The 16,130-nt window shown below is 38.5% G+C and overlaps 1 protein-coding gene across 6 annotated transcripts in view; it reads left to right on the forward strand.

The window, feature by feature from the left end:
• prpsap2 (phosphoribosyl pyrophosphate synthetase-associated protein 2) overlaps window positions 1-13,701 on the forward strand; it is a 43,676-nt gene extending 29,975 nt beyond the window's left edge. For 4 of the 6 annotated variants that reach the window (XM_069906661.1, XM_069906663.1, XM_069906662.1 and 1 more), the window contains one exon: window positions 86-10,108. In XM_069906661.1, coding sequence (XP_069762762.1) covers window positions 86-244 — 159 coding nt within the window. In that variant the 3' untranslated portion in view covers window positions 245-10,108. Of the gene's footprint in view, window positions 1-85; window positions 10,109-13,407 lie in introns of those variants that run through there. The other 2 variants (XM_069906664.1, XM_069906665.1) reach the window with 2 other exon arrangements.
• Window positions 13,702-16,130: the final 2,429 nt, after the last annotated feature.

Raw genomic sequence — 16,130 nt, forward strand, 5'->3', positions numbered from 1 at the left:
ATGAGTAATTCAGCCCACCACCTGGATGTAGATTTTTCTCCTGTGGTATTGGAAGTTTAAAATTGACGGACCTTCTCTTCCATAGGTGGTGGTAACTAATACCGTCCCACATGAAATACAGAAGCTTCAGTGCCATAAAATAAAGACCGTTGATGTCAGCCTGATCTTGTCTGAGGCTATTCGAAGAATCCACAATGGTGAATCAATGTCTTATCTATTCCGAAATATCGGTATGGATGATTGAAGTAGTGTCCCTAAGGCCAACTCCCTGTATCTTTACATGCTGAAAAAATATTGTGATTCACTAGTACCCAAAGAGATTAACTTTGTAAAGCAATTTTTTAGGAAACAGTGCTAAAGAAGGATGCTACTTGGCAAAGAAATATGAAATGTTTTGTAAAAGCTAAGTAAGACCAAATTCTGTCATTGTTTTAGTTGCTTTTGTGTCTAGGAGAATTGTGCAATGATTTACATATTGCAGTTTTAAATTTGCTCTTGAAGATATTCTGCTCCCGGCTAACATGTTAGCACAGTTAAGAGAATCAAACAAAAGCGCCTGAAATGGCCAACCTAGATTGTGCTTATTTCCTATGTTGCTACAATGAGTAGACTTCAAAAATACTTTCGCTTTAAAGCGCTTTGGAACATCCTGAGACATTGAAAGATGCCATATAAATGCAAGTTCTTTCTAATGTTTACAAGCTGAATTTTAACATATCAACATTGCATATGGTGAACAAGTCGAATAATTGAATCACTTGGTATTTATTTTCTGTACAAGGAATAAAATTGGAATGTTCAGTATGGCTTTTACCCCATTTTTAAAATCTAAAAGCTATTTTAATAAAACATTCCCCGAAGATTATTCAGTTGTAATTCCCATTGTTTATTTTTGTGTAGGAGCATTGTCCTCCTTATGCCATCTGATGTTTAAGCCTCGAGCATCCAGTTGAGATCCTCTGATCATTAAGTTATTGGATGCGTAATTAACTCTTTGGCCTCCAGCCATTTTTTAATTTTTTCATAATGTATACTCTAGACTGGGTCTATGGGTAAACTACAATGCGAACATCAGTATGAACCAGCTGGTGGTTGGGTATAAAATCAGTCCAAGGAAACAGGGACACAGACTATATGTGGTTGTTGGTAGTCCTTGAGCATGAACAGGAACATGGGAGTCCAAATGATTAATACATTGAATGGTAACATTTCCCAATCTTCCTGTGTAGCCCAATTGAGGTAGGAAAAACTGTAACGTGCTAAGGTGACCAAATGATAAATCTACTAGCTTATCAATTAGCATTACAGAAATCCACAACAACTGGGCCATTACCCTCTTTGTCATTTTGGAAGCTTCAATTTTCAAGCAAAGCCTGTTTTATTTATTGAGAAGCAAAAAAATGTAGATGTTGGAAATATGAGGGTTTGATGTGGGAAGCAGAAGATGTAGGAGATTGGGCAGCATTTAATGCTTCAGATTGACCTTTTATCAGAACTGAGAAAAGATGTAGTCTTGCTAATCCTAAAGAGGAGATGTACATAGAGCGTTACAGCATTTGGCCCTCTATTGTACTCACCTATACATACCTAAAAAGGTACGAAACCATTCCAACCTCAAAATCCTTGATTTTCTTTTCATCCATTTGTCTGTCTAAGAGTCTCTTAAATGTCCTTAATGTTTTAGCCTCCATCACTATCTCTGGCAAGGCATTCCAGGCACCCACAATTCTGTTTTTAAAAGAAAACGTGCCCCTGATGTCTCCCCTAAACGTTCCTCCCTGCACTTTGTAGAGATGTCCCCTGGTGTTTGCTACTCCCGCCCTGGGAAACAGGTGCTGGCTGTCCACCCTATCTATGCCTCTCATAATCTTGTAGACCTCTATCGTCTCCTCTCATCCTTCTACGATCCAAAGAGAAACGTCCAGCTCTGCTAACCTTGCCTCATAAGACTTGTTTTCCAATCCAGGCAACATCCTGGTTTATAAATTGGCTCTATTTAATCTGCAAGATCTGTAAAAGATTAAAGCAACTGAGATTTTAAGAAAACTTCAGCAATGTGCTCAAATACAGATCCTAATTGACATATTGGGCTTAGAGTGCACGTTGTCCAGCATGTGTTGGCTTTGCATATGATTTTTGGATTGCTGTTTGTTCTTGGATAATGTCTCATGACATTTGTGTGATAATTTGGCCAACCTTCTTAATGTGCAGTGTCATTGGTCACACGGACTGATGCAACTTCTCCTGTGAGGATACTGTATGGATGTCATGGTTGTAATTTGAGCTGGACAACCTGGTGAACCTGTACAAGTTGCCTTCCTCATCCACCCTCTGCAATTACAGCAAGGAAGGCTAAATATTTTAACCCGAATCAGCGGACTAACATGCACGTTGCCAATTAATAGCTTTCTAGTTTTTGAAGATCAAATATTCTTAAAGGAATTTATTCTGTGATTGAAGCTGTAAACTCCTGTCTCATTCCATGACATGCTAAAAATCCTTGGAGAGGACTGGGTGGTGATAGATCATGTATAGCTTGTAATCTTGTAGATTTTAAAGCTTGTGCTAAAACAGCCAGGCAACTTTAATGGATCTATTATTTGTGAAGCTGTAACAAAATAATGGATGCTGGTATTTCTCTAGAATGTGATTGGCAGAATGACATCTTGTTATGTAAACTATTTGTAGTCCAAGATTAAAATTTGACTGCAAATTTAGTAAACTTCCCAGTAACACTGTAAAGGGAAAATTTTTATTTCTCATCTCCACCGTCTTCCCCCATCCTTGCCCCCACCTTTCCGACAACAGCCATCTCCAAATGTTTGTTGGTTAAGGTCCAAGAGTTGTACAGCATAGTTTTAAAAGGCCTTTTGGCTAACTTGTCCATGCCAGTGAAGTTGTCTTCCTGAATGAGTCCCATTTGCTTGCTATTGGCTGATATCCCTCTGAACCTTCCCTATCCTGTTTAAATGCCATTTAAATGATGTAACAGTGCCACCTCCTCTAGCAAATTTTTTTGTTTACCGTCCACACTGTGAAAAAAAAATTGCTCCTTCGATGTCCCTCTCACCTTAAACAGTTTTAGGCTCCCTAGCCTGGGAAAAAGACAATGACCATTCATTGTACCTATGCCCCATGATTTTATGAACCTCTTATTCACTCCACTGCCTCCTACACTCCAAGAAAAAGTCCCGGCCAGTTCAATCTGAAGCCCTCCATTCCCAGTAATATTCTTAAAAACACAACGCTGGAGAAACTCAGCAGTGTAATTTATGTAGCAACGATAAAAATACATAACTGTTTCGGGCTTGAATCGTTCATCAAGGTATGATCAAAATGTGGGTAGGTGTCTGAACAAAAAGGTGGAGGGAGGGGTATAGGGAGGAGTGCAGTTCCAAAGGCAGGAGGTAATGGGTGGATAAGGGAGGGGGAGAACAGCGAAAACCAGGGAGGGAGGAATGGGTTTTTGAATCTTACCTCTCCTTTTCCAGCTTAATGACATCCTTCCTATAGCAAAGTGACCAGAAGTACACAATGCTGTGTGGTGTCATCAACATTTTATGCAGTTGTAATGTGTCACAACTCTCTACTTATTGCCCAGACTGAAGGCAAACATGCAAAAAGCTGCCTTCGCCACCCTGTCTATAGGCGTACTGCTGCTTCAGAGAACTCCAATTTGTTCCCCTCGGGTCGCTGGTCTACATCGTACACCTAGCCATTTACTGTGCAGGTCCTACCAGGTTTAACTTCAAAGTACAGTACCTCACACTCATCTTGAGTTAAATTCCACCTGCCATTTCTTGACCAGTTGATCCTGATCGTATTATAATTTGATCATTATTTTTCTTTTGTTCTAGGGCAGCAGTTTCAAACTTTTTCTTTCTACTCACATATCACCTTAAGTAATCCCTATGCCATAGGTGCTCTGTGATTAGTAAGGGATTGGTTAAGGTGGTATGTGGTTGGAAAGAAAAAGTTTGAAAACCACTGTTTTAATCGTACCTCATTGACTCGTTATGTGCACGGTTTCAGAACTCCAAAGGAAATGGGCCAATGACAATTTTTCCTCAAGCCAAATATTTCAGTAACAATTGGGTCTAGAGCAGTGATTCCCAACCTTCCCTTCCCACTCACATACCACCTTAAGCAATTCCTTACTAATCACAGAGCACCAATGGCAGAGGGATTACTTAAAGTGGGATGTGAGTGGAAAGAAAAAGGTTGAAAGTCACTAGTCTAGGGCTTGTTTGGAAGCAGAATTGACACTTTTGGAGAAGATACTGAAGTACTTTTAGTTGTGGTAGATCATGTGCTCGTTTAAAACTGAGCTGATGTTTTTTTGCTGTTTTTGTATCCTAATCACTGATCAAATCAGATGAAGCAGTTTACTAATGTCATGTGTTTGCTCAAAGGCAAGGTTGTTCTCACTTAGGATAATTTCACTTTCCCCCTTGGCTCCACTTGATTGAGAGCTGAGTGAGACCTGTAACAAAATTCTTGGTATAAACTTCAATTTTGCTCATCATTGAACACCTTGGTAACAAGTAACTTGCAGTATCTTACTGATGTGGATGCTAACATTAAAAAAACATTTCATTACTTTAATAACATTTGAGTGGTACTACTGGGTAATAAATGGTGATTTGATTTTTAATTAACACTTGTACGCAAATATCTATCTACATTTATAAAGGGCCCAGTTACAGCTTTGTATGCACTCACGTATCTTGTGTAACCAACAGCCTGGATGTTTAAGTGACAAACCTATTTAAACAATAGTTGTACAAGGTGCCATGTTTTTATAATCCTTCTGGACATGGGAACAAATGACTGGGAGTATAACTATTTTGCCTTGCTTATCCAATAATGTCACATTTCATCTGTGTCTTCAGATATCAAGAGGTATGGAGAAAATGTCCATATCTTTGGCTATTAACTTCTCAAACTTGAATTAATAATTGACCCCACAACTTCAGCCTGTGAAATCCTTCCTAATTGTAACTGCCCTCTGCAGACAGACTTCAATGGCAGTTAGGTGTAACACTATTACAGCACCAGTGACCCGAGTTCAGATTCCAGCATTTTTGCAATGAGTTTGTACATTCTTCCTGTATCTGCATGGAATTCCTCCCAGTGCTCTGGTTTCCTTCCACCCTCCAAAGCATATCTGGATTGTAGGTTAATTGGTGCACTTGAGGGGCATGTGCTCATTGGGTGGAAGGGCCTCTTAACATGCTGTATGTCTAAATTTAATTTTCCTGCACGAATGCTAGTATTACACTTTGCTACTGATTTTACTTTGTCTTTTCTATCACTTAACTTTGATCGATTAAGTTTCAAGTTTTTCAGACCATTAAGCTTTCAAATTCCAGGAAGCAAATGTGAAATATGTGCCACAGAGCCTAGTCTCCAATGGTCTTTGATCTTTCATGTCCATGTGGTATCTGTTGTGCCAAGGTAACCCTACGTTAAAAAGAATTTGCACACGGGCATCTTCCACTTCTCAGATTTGGAATAGAAGCAAGTCATCCTGAAACCTGAGGGAGTACCCAAGAAGAAATCTCGAGGGGAAAAAAATTTAAATTGCTAAATAGAAAAAGCAGCACCTTGTGGGAATTGTTGGCCATGGGAGAAGCTGGGAATTCATGATATTCTGAAGAGGAAGTGACCTTGATCTGTTTATAGCAGTGGTTTACAATTTTTTTTTCTTTCCACTCACATACCACTTTAGGTATCCCTATGCCATAGCTACTCTGTGATTAGTAAGGGATTGCTTAAGGTGATATGTGGGTGGGAAGGGAAGGTTGAGAATCACTGCTCCAGGCCCAATTATTACTGAAATATTTTGCTTGAGAAAAATTGTCATTGGCCCATTTCCTTTGGGGTTATGAAACCGTGCACATAACGAGTCAATGAGGGACGATTAAAACAGTGGTTTTCAAATCCTCTCACACACCACCTTAAGCAATCCCTTACTAATCGCAGAGCACCTATGGCATAGGGATTACTTAAAGTGGTATGTGAGTGGAAAGAAAAAGTTTGAAAATCACTGGTTTATAGCAGTGAAAATTTGTATTTGAAGTAAAATTGTTCCACCAGGTTGTAGAATGAAAATGGGTTTGCTGCTTTCTTTAGTGCTCTTCAGCTGACCATAAGCATTGCCATGGGAGAATGGTTTAAACCAAGGTCATTAAGTACTCCAAATTGAACCAAGGAAATTAATTTGACTAAATACAGTTGGCATTTTCAAAATGTTATCAGTAATATTCAAGACCAGTCAAGTGAAGTTTATGGCCATTTGATTGTACAGGTACAAACAAGCCAATGAAACTGCGTTCTCCGGTCCTCGGTGCAAAACATGCAGATACACAACCAAACATAACACACAAACAAACAAATAATACATATGCTGGACAAGCATTTTATCTATAATAAATAAATATTGCTCTGTACCAAGGAAAGTCTCGGATGGTTAGTGTGAGCAGTTCCATTGGTTGTTCACCATTCTCACTGCCCTTGGGAAGAAGGTCTTCCTCAGCCTGGTGGTGCTGGCTCTGATACTCCTGTATCTTTTCCCCGATGGGAGTAGCTGAAAGATGTTGTGTGTAGGATGGAAGGGGTCCTCAATGATTTTGGGTGCCCTTTTCAGACAATGATCCCGGTAGATCATGTTGATGGGTGGGGGGGGCGGGGAGAAACGAGTGATCCTCTCTGCCACTCTTCTCGTCCTGAGAAATCATTTTCCAAATCATTTCTCTGCAGCAACTGTATCACACTGTGATGCCAGGACTATTATCATCCTATTAAATCGAAAATATGTTATAAGAAAATCAAAATGTTGATTGAGCTAGTATTTGGAGCTTAAACTTCTGGCTTTTAAAACTGGAAATGTGTATCTGGAAATTTGGCTCTCAAGCTTGCTTCCTGCTGGGTATCAGGTGACCCTTAGTTGATTTCTGATTATATTGTGATATACAAGTCAATATATAAGCTATTACTTTGTGTGGTTTAAAATTCTTAAGAGCCATGCCTAGTGTATATAAAATTACCATTAATATTAAAAAATGCAAAGTTCAATGCTTACTGCAAAGTTTTTAATTTAATTTTTTTAAAAGGTAGTTTGTTTTGTAGAAGATTTCCTGAATATTGGCTATTACTTGCTGAAAGAAATAATTTCTAATTTTCTTTGGTTTCACGTTGAAGTATTTTTGTAATTTTTTTAGTATATCAAATTTTTTTGATTTTTCTTCCTGTGTTTTATACTTTGAGATTTATGTGGATGCAACCCAAATTTGCCAGTTTTAGGCATTGGATTCCTTAAGGTTTCAAGAAACTTGACTCGTGTATTGCACGAAAGTAAATGTTTAGAGGTAAAATTTTTCATGCTATTACAACAGGTATTTTAACAAAGATTTAAACAATTTCAGTTTAGTGTAAAATCTATGGAGATGGAATTTTCTATCTTTTCAAAGGAGGGGCTTATTGTTATTTAAGGCAAAAGGCTTCCAGACTTGTAGTGAGCTAACCTTGCTAGTAATCGTGCGAAAGCTGCCCCTTGTCGCCACTCAAGAATCCCAAACTTGTTTATCTCCTTAGATTTTTAATTAGGAACCTCCTGCTCAGCCTGTTCCAAATCTATAACTACCTTTGTGTTAACTAACTCTGGATGGCTGTAGATCAGATGTTCATCTCACATTCTGAAGCTGACTGTCTAATCCTGAAAGTGTTGTGGTATTTAGAAATGATCCAATACTTCTGACGCAGGAAGGTCATGAGATCTGTCTCAGCTTTCAGACCGATGTCCCTATTAGTCCCATTACTCCTTTGGTTCTCAACACCTGCAATTTATTTTCTGTTGGACATGTCCATCAACTAGTTTCCTTACGGCCTTCAAAACTTATAATTGAGCGGTGTGGGCTTGTGGGCCGAAAGGACCTGTATGACTATTTTTTTTGTGATTGCTGAGGTCAATCACAAAAATTATCAAAGATATAATTATACAATAGCTTCCAGGCATGGCTTTGGAATGTGGGAGGAAACCAGGACACCCAGGTGAACTTTCATCAAGAGGAAAATGTGCAAGTTCACATAGGCAGCCCTTGGTATCAGGGCTGAACTTGGGTTTCTTGGGTTCAGTGACAGCATTAACTGCACTGCACAAATAAAATATATTCAACACTATATTTTTAATATTAAATGTTTCAATTAATAAGTCAGAGATAAAGGTCCACTGAACCAGATGGGGACACTTTTTAAAATTTCTTTTTCAATATTTTTATTAACATCAAAAATTTTAGAGTACATGAAGAATATGTTAAAAGTCACAAAGATGCATTACACTTAATCATATAATTATATCCAAGGTACCCCACATTTTCAATCAAATACATTGATTTGTATTAATATTTTATATTAAAAAAAATCTAAACCCACTACCAAGAAAGCTGTTTAGCCAGAAAAAGACAGAATTCTTATGAGAGTGATAAATTACCTCATTAGTTAACATATTCTATCTTCATATCAAATAAAAGATTATGAAAGTAATTCAAAAAGGGTACCCACAGTGTTTGAAAATTTGAATTCAAATCAGAAATAGAGCATCAAATCTCTAAGTTTAAACATGACGTAACCATTGAGCATGAGTAAGCGGAGCAACGTCCCTCTGTCTGAGCAACACTGCTTGCCAAGCCAGAAGAGAAATAAATGTTAATATGCACAGATCAGATGCAGTTAAAGTTAAGCCATTCTCTCCAACAATACCAATCTCCAACCACAAGCAGTTAAGGGATTAGATTTAAAATTAACTTTACAAAGTGCAGAGAAAGTTTGAAGAACTTCGTTCCAATATCTCAAGACTCTGACACAAGTCTTGAGAGAGACATTTCCTACCACAACTTTCAGTTAAATATGGACTACCAAATACTCTACTTTTTTCGGTATCTACAGATTAGAGATTTTTTTGATCTCAATTACATTTCCTAAGAGGAATGATAATTTAATTGATGCATTTTTTAATTTGCAACCTTTCTATAACATTTCAATATCTAACATTTATGATGTATTGGGAGAGAGGCTCCCTCAGATAACATTTAAATAAAGCCCACGAACAGGGCCTACAGCTTTTAATTTTTGAAGAGGCTTGGAGTTTAAATTTCAAATTAGTTAATACCTCATCTTTATGTGCCTACCACTCTCTCCTACAATTTAAAGTAGCCTATAGGGCTCACAAGTCTGAAGTCAAACTATCTCGTTTTTATGCAGATGTATCTCCTTGTAATAAATGCAACAATGGAGATGCTTCATTAATTCATATGTTTAGGATATCTTGAGAGATATTGGAGCAAAGTGTTTTGTAAACTTTTTTTTAATCTTATCGGATCAAGTTGTGTCACTTTAAAGAGTTTTACAAATCCCTACTGCATTTTATTTTCAAATAGGATGTATTTGTATCATGAATCATACTTCTGATCTGAAGGTTTTGCTGGACCATTACTGCAGGAGTTCTGAGAACGTTGATTCAAGGGGTTTCACATTTAATTTCAACTGCACAAATAGTTTTTATGGACAACTAACTTCAATGTGATTGCTACTTGTTGCTCGTTGTTAAAAATTGAACTATAAAATTTGAAGAGAAATGGCGGTTGAATGTTTTACTCTCATTGTCAATTTGCTGCAGGACTCCTGCTGAAATTGAGGTTGTTCATATTCTTTTTATTAGGACTGGTAAGATCCGTCTGAAGAGAGATTTTGCATTTGTGCAAAATCTCCGCCAAAGTTGCAGATGTTTAAGGACAGTGATTTCTCGCCAAAGTCTAAAAATCCAAAAATAAAGATGTATGCTGTAATTTTTTTTTAACATTGAGTTTTGGTGACAATGTTTGTATATTTATAATTGAAATGCATAGCATTGCAAGTAATTGCACTCCCAGGGTGCAAAATATTTGAGATATTTGCAAAAACAAAGTTTGTGCTCTTACTGAACTGTTGCTTCATGAAAGGCACCAGGATGTGTCTTTACGGAACGTTGGTAACTGTTTGAGCTTTGCGTTTTTAGTTGAATTGTTTTAAACAAACTGATTAAAAGCTGAAAGTCATTAAATGCAAAGTCCATTTGTTTCTTTTAGAACTGCATTTTGAAAACCTTAACACTGGCAAGAATGACAATGTCGTGGAAGATGGGCGGAGTGCGAATTTTCAGGAACCTTCTCAATTTTTAAAAAAAATAATGCAAATTGCCTTTAGCACCAATAATAAAATATAAAGTTCTAGTCGTCTTCAACACAACTATATCTAAAAATTTTTGTTTGGTCATCTCTTGTGTTCCCCCACACTTAGGAGGGCTCAAGCCTGAAACATTGATGTATCTTGACCTTTGCCTCATTAATGACCTGCTGAGCTTCTCCATCATTTGTTTTTCCACTTAACCACAGTGTCAACAGAATCCTCTGTTTTACCCCCCCCCCCATATCTTAAAATCAGACCCACAATGCTGTCAATTTGGTTGTCGTTTAGCAGTTGATTGATATGAAGGCCTCTTTTGTTTACTGAACGCAAGTGAGTTGACTTTCATCCATTTCCTTTAGCTCTTTTAAAGGTTATAGAATTCATTAACAGGTACAGCTGCTTGAATTCATCAGTTAGGTGTTTGGACCTCAATTTTCTCCCAATAAAGATTGTTCTCCAAGGCAGACCAGTGGCCTTTGTCAAATTGGCAGGTCTCTTCTCAGAGACCAAACTTGTACAGTTGGGTTACAAGCATGTAATTCTTGCTGCATATAAAAACCATTTGTGATTTGTGACACAAATTTGGTGTACTTGTTTGTGATGGTCTGGAGAGGACTTGATGTTCTGCAATAATTTCCAAAAACTTGTCACAAATGAGTCAGAGATGACTTCAACAAAAGAACTTGAACATGCCTTTAACATAAAGTTTCAGGTGGGATTATGAAATGAAATTTTGATCGATATGAGAAAAGCCAAAAATACATAGTTAGGTTTGGGGGAGTTTTTTTAAAGGAGAATGGAGAGAACATGGTTGTAGTTAAACAATGTGCAAAGAAGTTTTGTGGTCCACGGAATCAGCACTGATCAAGATCTAATATACACTAATTCCATTTTATCCTCTCTATTCTTATCAACTCACCCCAACACAATTCTGTGATCTACCTCCTTCATTACCAATGCACTTGACTTAATTTACATTGGCTAATTAATGTACCAATCTGCACACCTTTATGGCATGTGAGAGGAAACCAGAACGCCTGGAGAAAACTCATGGAAATTCCACACCGTGCTCCAGAGATCAGGTGGGGACAGTGGTTCATTAAAGCTGAGAAGCACCAGATCTGATCGCTTAGCCATTTCTGCATCCTAATCGTGGAGGGAGTTCCGGAACTGTTTATGCACCTGCTGAAGGACCCCCACTGCGCCGTGTTGATTTAAAATTGTGAATATGCTCCGAACTGGAATTTTACTGCACTGATTGCCATCCTGTCAAAGTGCAGAAGATTTGAGCTGCAAAACAATAGAGGCATTCAAAAATTGGATGAATTTCTTGAAGCTGATGTAGATCACAGGAAAGCCATTAATGATGAATGTGACTTGGTGTGAGGATGGACATCAACAATAGAATTTATAGCTAGTAACAAATGGGATGACAATTGAGAAATATGCAAGACTAGTTGAAATATTTACACCTGAGTTGCTACCGGGTCGACACAGCTTGGGAAAATGCCCTCAATGTGTTTTCTTAGCCTTCGATCAAAATTTTTATCCCAGTCCTCCATGAGAGTCCATGGCTCCAATGAAATTTGGAACTCTCCCCTGCAAAGCAATGTTTGATGATGTGATATGGAACCAATTGGATTAAATAATACAGGGATTTATACAGCAAAATCTAGGCATGGAAAGGACAATGTAAAAGGAGGGTTGGGCGGTGGATGTGTTAATTGCCACAGGCATGCTTTTTATTTTGTAAAGATTGGGGTTAGCCATGGCAGCATGCAGCATTAGAAGGATCGAACATTAAAAGAAACGGGTAAAGATACAGTATATTGAAAGTCATTGACAGAAATTAGGAAGGTGAGGAATTAGCTACAGATGAGTTACTTAGAAGCTAACAAAGAAGATTACTAAAGACTGTGTAGTAGACATCTGGTCTTTAATAAAGGTTTTTTCAAGTCCTCAGAATGTTTGGAGCAGAGACATTGTTTTTCACCTGTGTTCACAGTTTTAAATTTGTAATCAAACAATTCACACTTGATTAAAGTGCACATTCCAAATTTTATTAAAGAGTATTCATACATTTTGGTTTGACCTTGTAGAAATTGGAGCACATTTTATAAGAAGTCCCCTCATTTCAGGGCACCTTAATTTTGGGGCATAGCAATGAAATGCCTATTAGTCATGTTTAGTACTTTAGTCCATGTCATTTGCATGCAATGACTGCTTGATATCTGTGATTCCTAGACATCACCGGGTGCTGAATATCATCTTTGGTGATGCTCTGCCAGGCCTCTAGTGCAGCCATCTTCAGTTTCTGCTGGTTTATGGGACTTGTCCCCTTAAGTTTTGTCTTCAGCATGTGGAAGGCATGCTCATTTAGATTTAGATCGGGTGACTGACTTGGTCTCATTTAAAAATTTTCCAGTGTTTAGCTTTGAAAAACTTTGTTGCTTTAGCAGTATGTGTGGGATCGTTGCCTTGCTGAAAGATGAAGCAATGTCCAATGTGTTTGGAGGCATTTGCTTGAAGTTGAGTGGATAAGATGTTTCCATACACCTCAGAATTCTTTTTGCTACTGCCATCAGCAATTACAACATCATTGAAGATGAGTGTGCCAGTAACTGTGCAGCCCTACATGCCCAGGCCATGACACCTCTGCCATTATGTTTCACAGATGAGGTAGTATGCTTTAGATCTTGGGCGGTTCCTTTGCATCTCCACACTTTGCTGTTGCCATCACACTGAAACAGATTAATCATGATCTCATCTGTCCACAGACCTTTTTCCAGAATTCTGCAGGCTCATTAATACTTTTTGGCAAACAAATCTGGCCATCATGTTTCTGTGGCTAATTAGTGGTTTGCATCTTGCAGTGTCGCCTCTATTTCTATTCATGAAGTCTTCTGCCATTGATACATCTACACCTTCCTCCTGAAGAGTGCTTCTGATCTGTTGAATAGGTGTTTGGAGGCGGGGGGGTGGGTGGGTGTGGAGAGAGGGTGGTTTCTTCATAATGATGAGAATTATTCTGTCATCGACAATGGAAGTCTTCCTTCGTCTACCAGTTCCTTTACAATTACTGAGCTCACTAGTAAGCACTTTCTTCTTAATGTTCCAAATGTTGATTTTTGGTAATCTTAAGTTTTGGGCAATGTATCTTACTGTTTTATTCTTGCTTTTCAGACTCATCCTGGCTTTTTTGACTCTCATTGGCACATCTCTGGTCTTCATGTTGAAAATGGCAACTACAGACTCTAGAGGTGATCAAAAGATTAGAAGCAAGCCTAGTTCTTATGCTGGCACCAATGAAGCAATTAAACATAACTGAGTACTTGTAAACACCTGTGAAGCCAAATGCCCCAAACATTATGGTGCCTGGAAATGATGGAACTAGGTATAAAAAGTGCGGTTATTTCTATATAGTCAAACCAAAATGTATACAAGTAACCTTGAATAAAATCTGGAAGTGCTCTTTAATCACATGTGAATTGTTTGATTACAAAATTAAAATTGGAGCACAGTTTTAATGTCTTTGTCCCAAACATATGGATTGGGACTACATGCTAGGCTGGTCCAGCAAATTAAAGTACATGAGGTCTAAGGTGCAATGGCTAATTAGATTTGGGATTGGCTTGGTGATAGCAGGTAGAGGGTTGTGCAAGTAACAGAGTTTTAGTTTGATTTAGGCATAGTGTTTGTCACAGATGTGTGCTGAAGGCCTGTATCTGGTCTTTAATGTTATATACTTTGCATGTTCAGTGGCTTGCCTGTGAACAGGGGAAGTATGATTAGTAACTTTGCATGACATAAAAGTTGGTTGTGTTGTGGGTAGAGAGGAAGGCTATAGCAGGATAAAAACTGGATGGAAAATTGGGGAGGATTCATTGGCAAATGGACAAGTGAGAAGTGAAATTAAGACAAACAGGTTGGATATTACAATGTTCCAAGGTACGCTAATGAACAGAGGAACCTTGGGAGTGAAATCTTGTTCCCTGAAAGTGGCAACATGGGTAGATAGGATGGTGAAGAATATATTCCTTCATCAGTTGAAGCATGGAATATAAAAGTTAGGGGTTTATAAAACACCCATTAGATCATACTTGTAGTTCTGGTTGCTTGCACTGAAGAGATTGCAGAGGAGGTTCACCAGATCCAGAGTGTTGCCTGGATTAGACATTTGCCTTTTTTGCCCCTTCCCTGGAGTAAAGGAGGCAGAGCAGAGGCTCGATTCAGGTACATAAAAATTGTAAAAGATATTGGAAGAGTAGGTAGCAAAAAAAATATTCCCTCGAATAGGGATGTCAAAATCATGACTGCTCTGTGAGAACAAAGGGTGTGGAGAGCTGAAAGAAAGTACACAGGGATGGGAAAGGGAGGGAGAATGGGGAGTGGTTGAGCAGAAATGGGAGAAGTTGGATGTTGATGTCATCTGGTTGGAGAGCGCCCAGATGGTGTTGCTCCTTCAATTTTCAGGCAAATGGGATTACCATAGATCGGCAAAAAAAAATTCAGTGATGTCATGGTAAGCCAAAGGCTGCTGTACAACTATGAAAAGGTGAAAGAAGCCACGTGGAATAGCAGAGGGCAGTGATTGCCCAACTCATTCTTGTGAGAAAATGTGAAGTACTGATGATGAATGAGGAAGAATCTTGGTGGAAGAAGGTAGAGAGAGGGTGGTAGTGGAAGCTAGTGTTTCCACAATGGAGATCTATAACCAGTGTTGTACCTCAGGGATTGATGATGGGTCCTGTATAGTTTGTCATATATATTTATTTTGGAACAGCATGTTGTGGCATGATTAGTAAGTTTGCAGATGACATCAAAATTAGTGTCACAGAGGGTAAATAAGTAGGTGTAGTAAAAAAAATGATCGTGAATCTCTTGTCTGCAGAGATGTGCCATTCTCAACTGGGACCCTACAGCTTTCCTCCCCCCTCCTCCGTGAAGCCACAGCACATTTAAAGGCCTTGTTTTCTTTTCATCTCGAGTAACAAGTTTTTGGTTAATTTCATATAATTTGTAGGAGAGAAGTGCAGAAGAAACCAAAAATTGACAGCTTCGCAGGGAAGGGGGCCCATAAATTTAGAATAGAGTCCGAGGGGAGCCATAGTCGAAAAGGTTGAGAATGGCTGACTGGCACACTAACTGTATGAAAATCAAATTATGGTGTGTTTTGCATGTGAATGAGATGGATACCAGGTCAGAAAAATGCAAGGATCTTGACTCAAATAAGGAGCACTTTTTTTTAAAAAGTAACTGAACTTCCATCAAGTTTATTGAGAGAGGCTGAATTTACTTTCTTTTCAACACAGGAGTACAGTAAACTCATTAATATGTCTTTGAACTTATTCTGCATCATAATACAGTTGGAAGACAGACAATCCATTATTTAAATAGTAGTGTTCCTTTCCTACCAATTTCCTCGGTGATATGGGAGAGCAATAAAAACCCTGACTATTGTCGAGGGAAGCTTGGTTCTCAGTCAAACAAGATCATTGACTGAAAGGAGGTATATAGATGAGACCATGTCTGAAGGTCTGTTTAGCTATGGCAGTGACAGACTACACAGCTTAAAAGGTGGTTAGATTTTGTCCCTTTGATTCCAATGGGTGTATTTTGTGTTGTACTTCAGTTTAATCACACCTTCCAAAGTCTTACGAAATACTCTGCACTAACTCACCCAGATTACTCTAGTATCAATTCAAGCTCATAACCTCCACAGTCAAGAAGGTCAAGGGCACAGATGCAAGAGAATCCCTTCCAAGTATCACATCGTCCTCCAATATATTGCTGGTTCATTGCCATTGGGAATCTACCCAACAGCATTGGGTGGATCTTCACTCCAAGGACATCAGAGCTGAAAGAAGGTAGCTAGTGACTTTTGGTCAAGGTGAAGGTGCCTTTTA

This window comes from Narcine bancroftii, chromosome 12, assembly GCF_036971445.1.
Source record: "Narcine bancroftii isolate sNarBan1 chromosome 12, sNarBan1.hap1, whole genome shotgun sequence".
NCBI classification, from domain to species: domain Eukaryota; kingdom Metazoa; phylum Chordata; class Chondrichthyes; order Torpediniformes; family Narcinidae; genus Narcine; species Narcine bancroftii.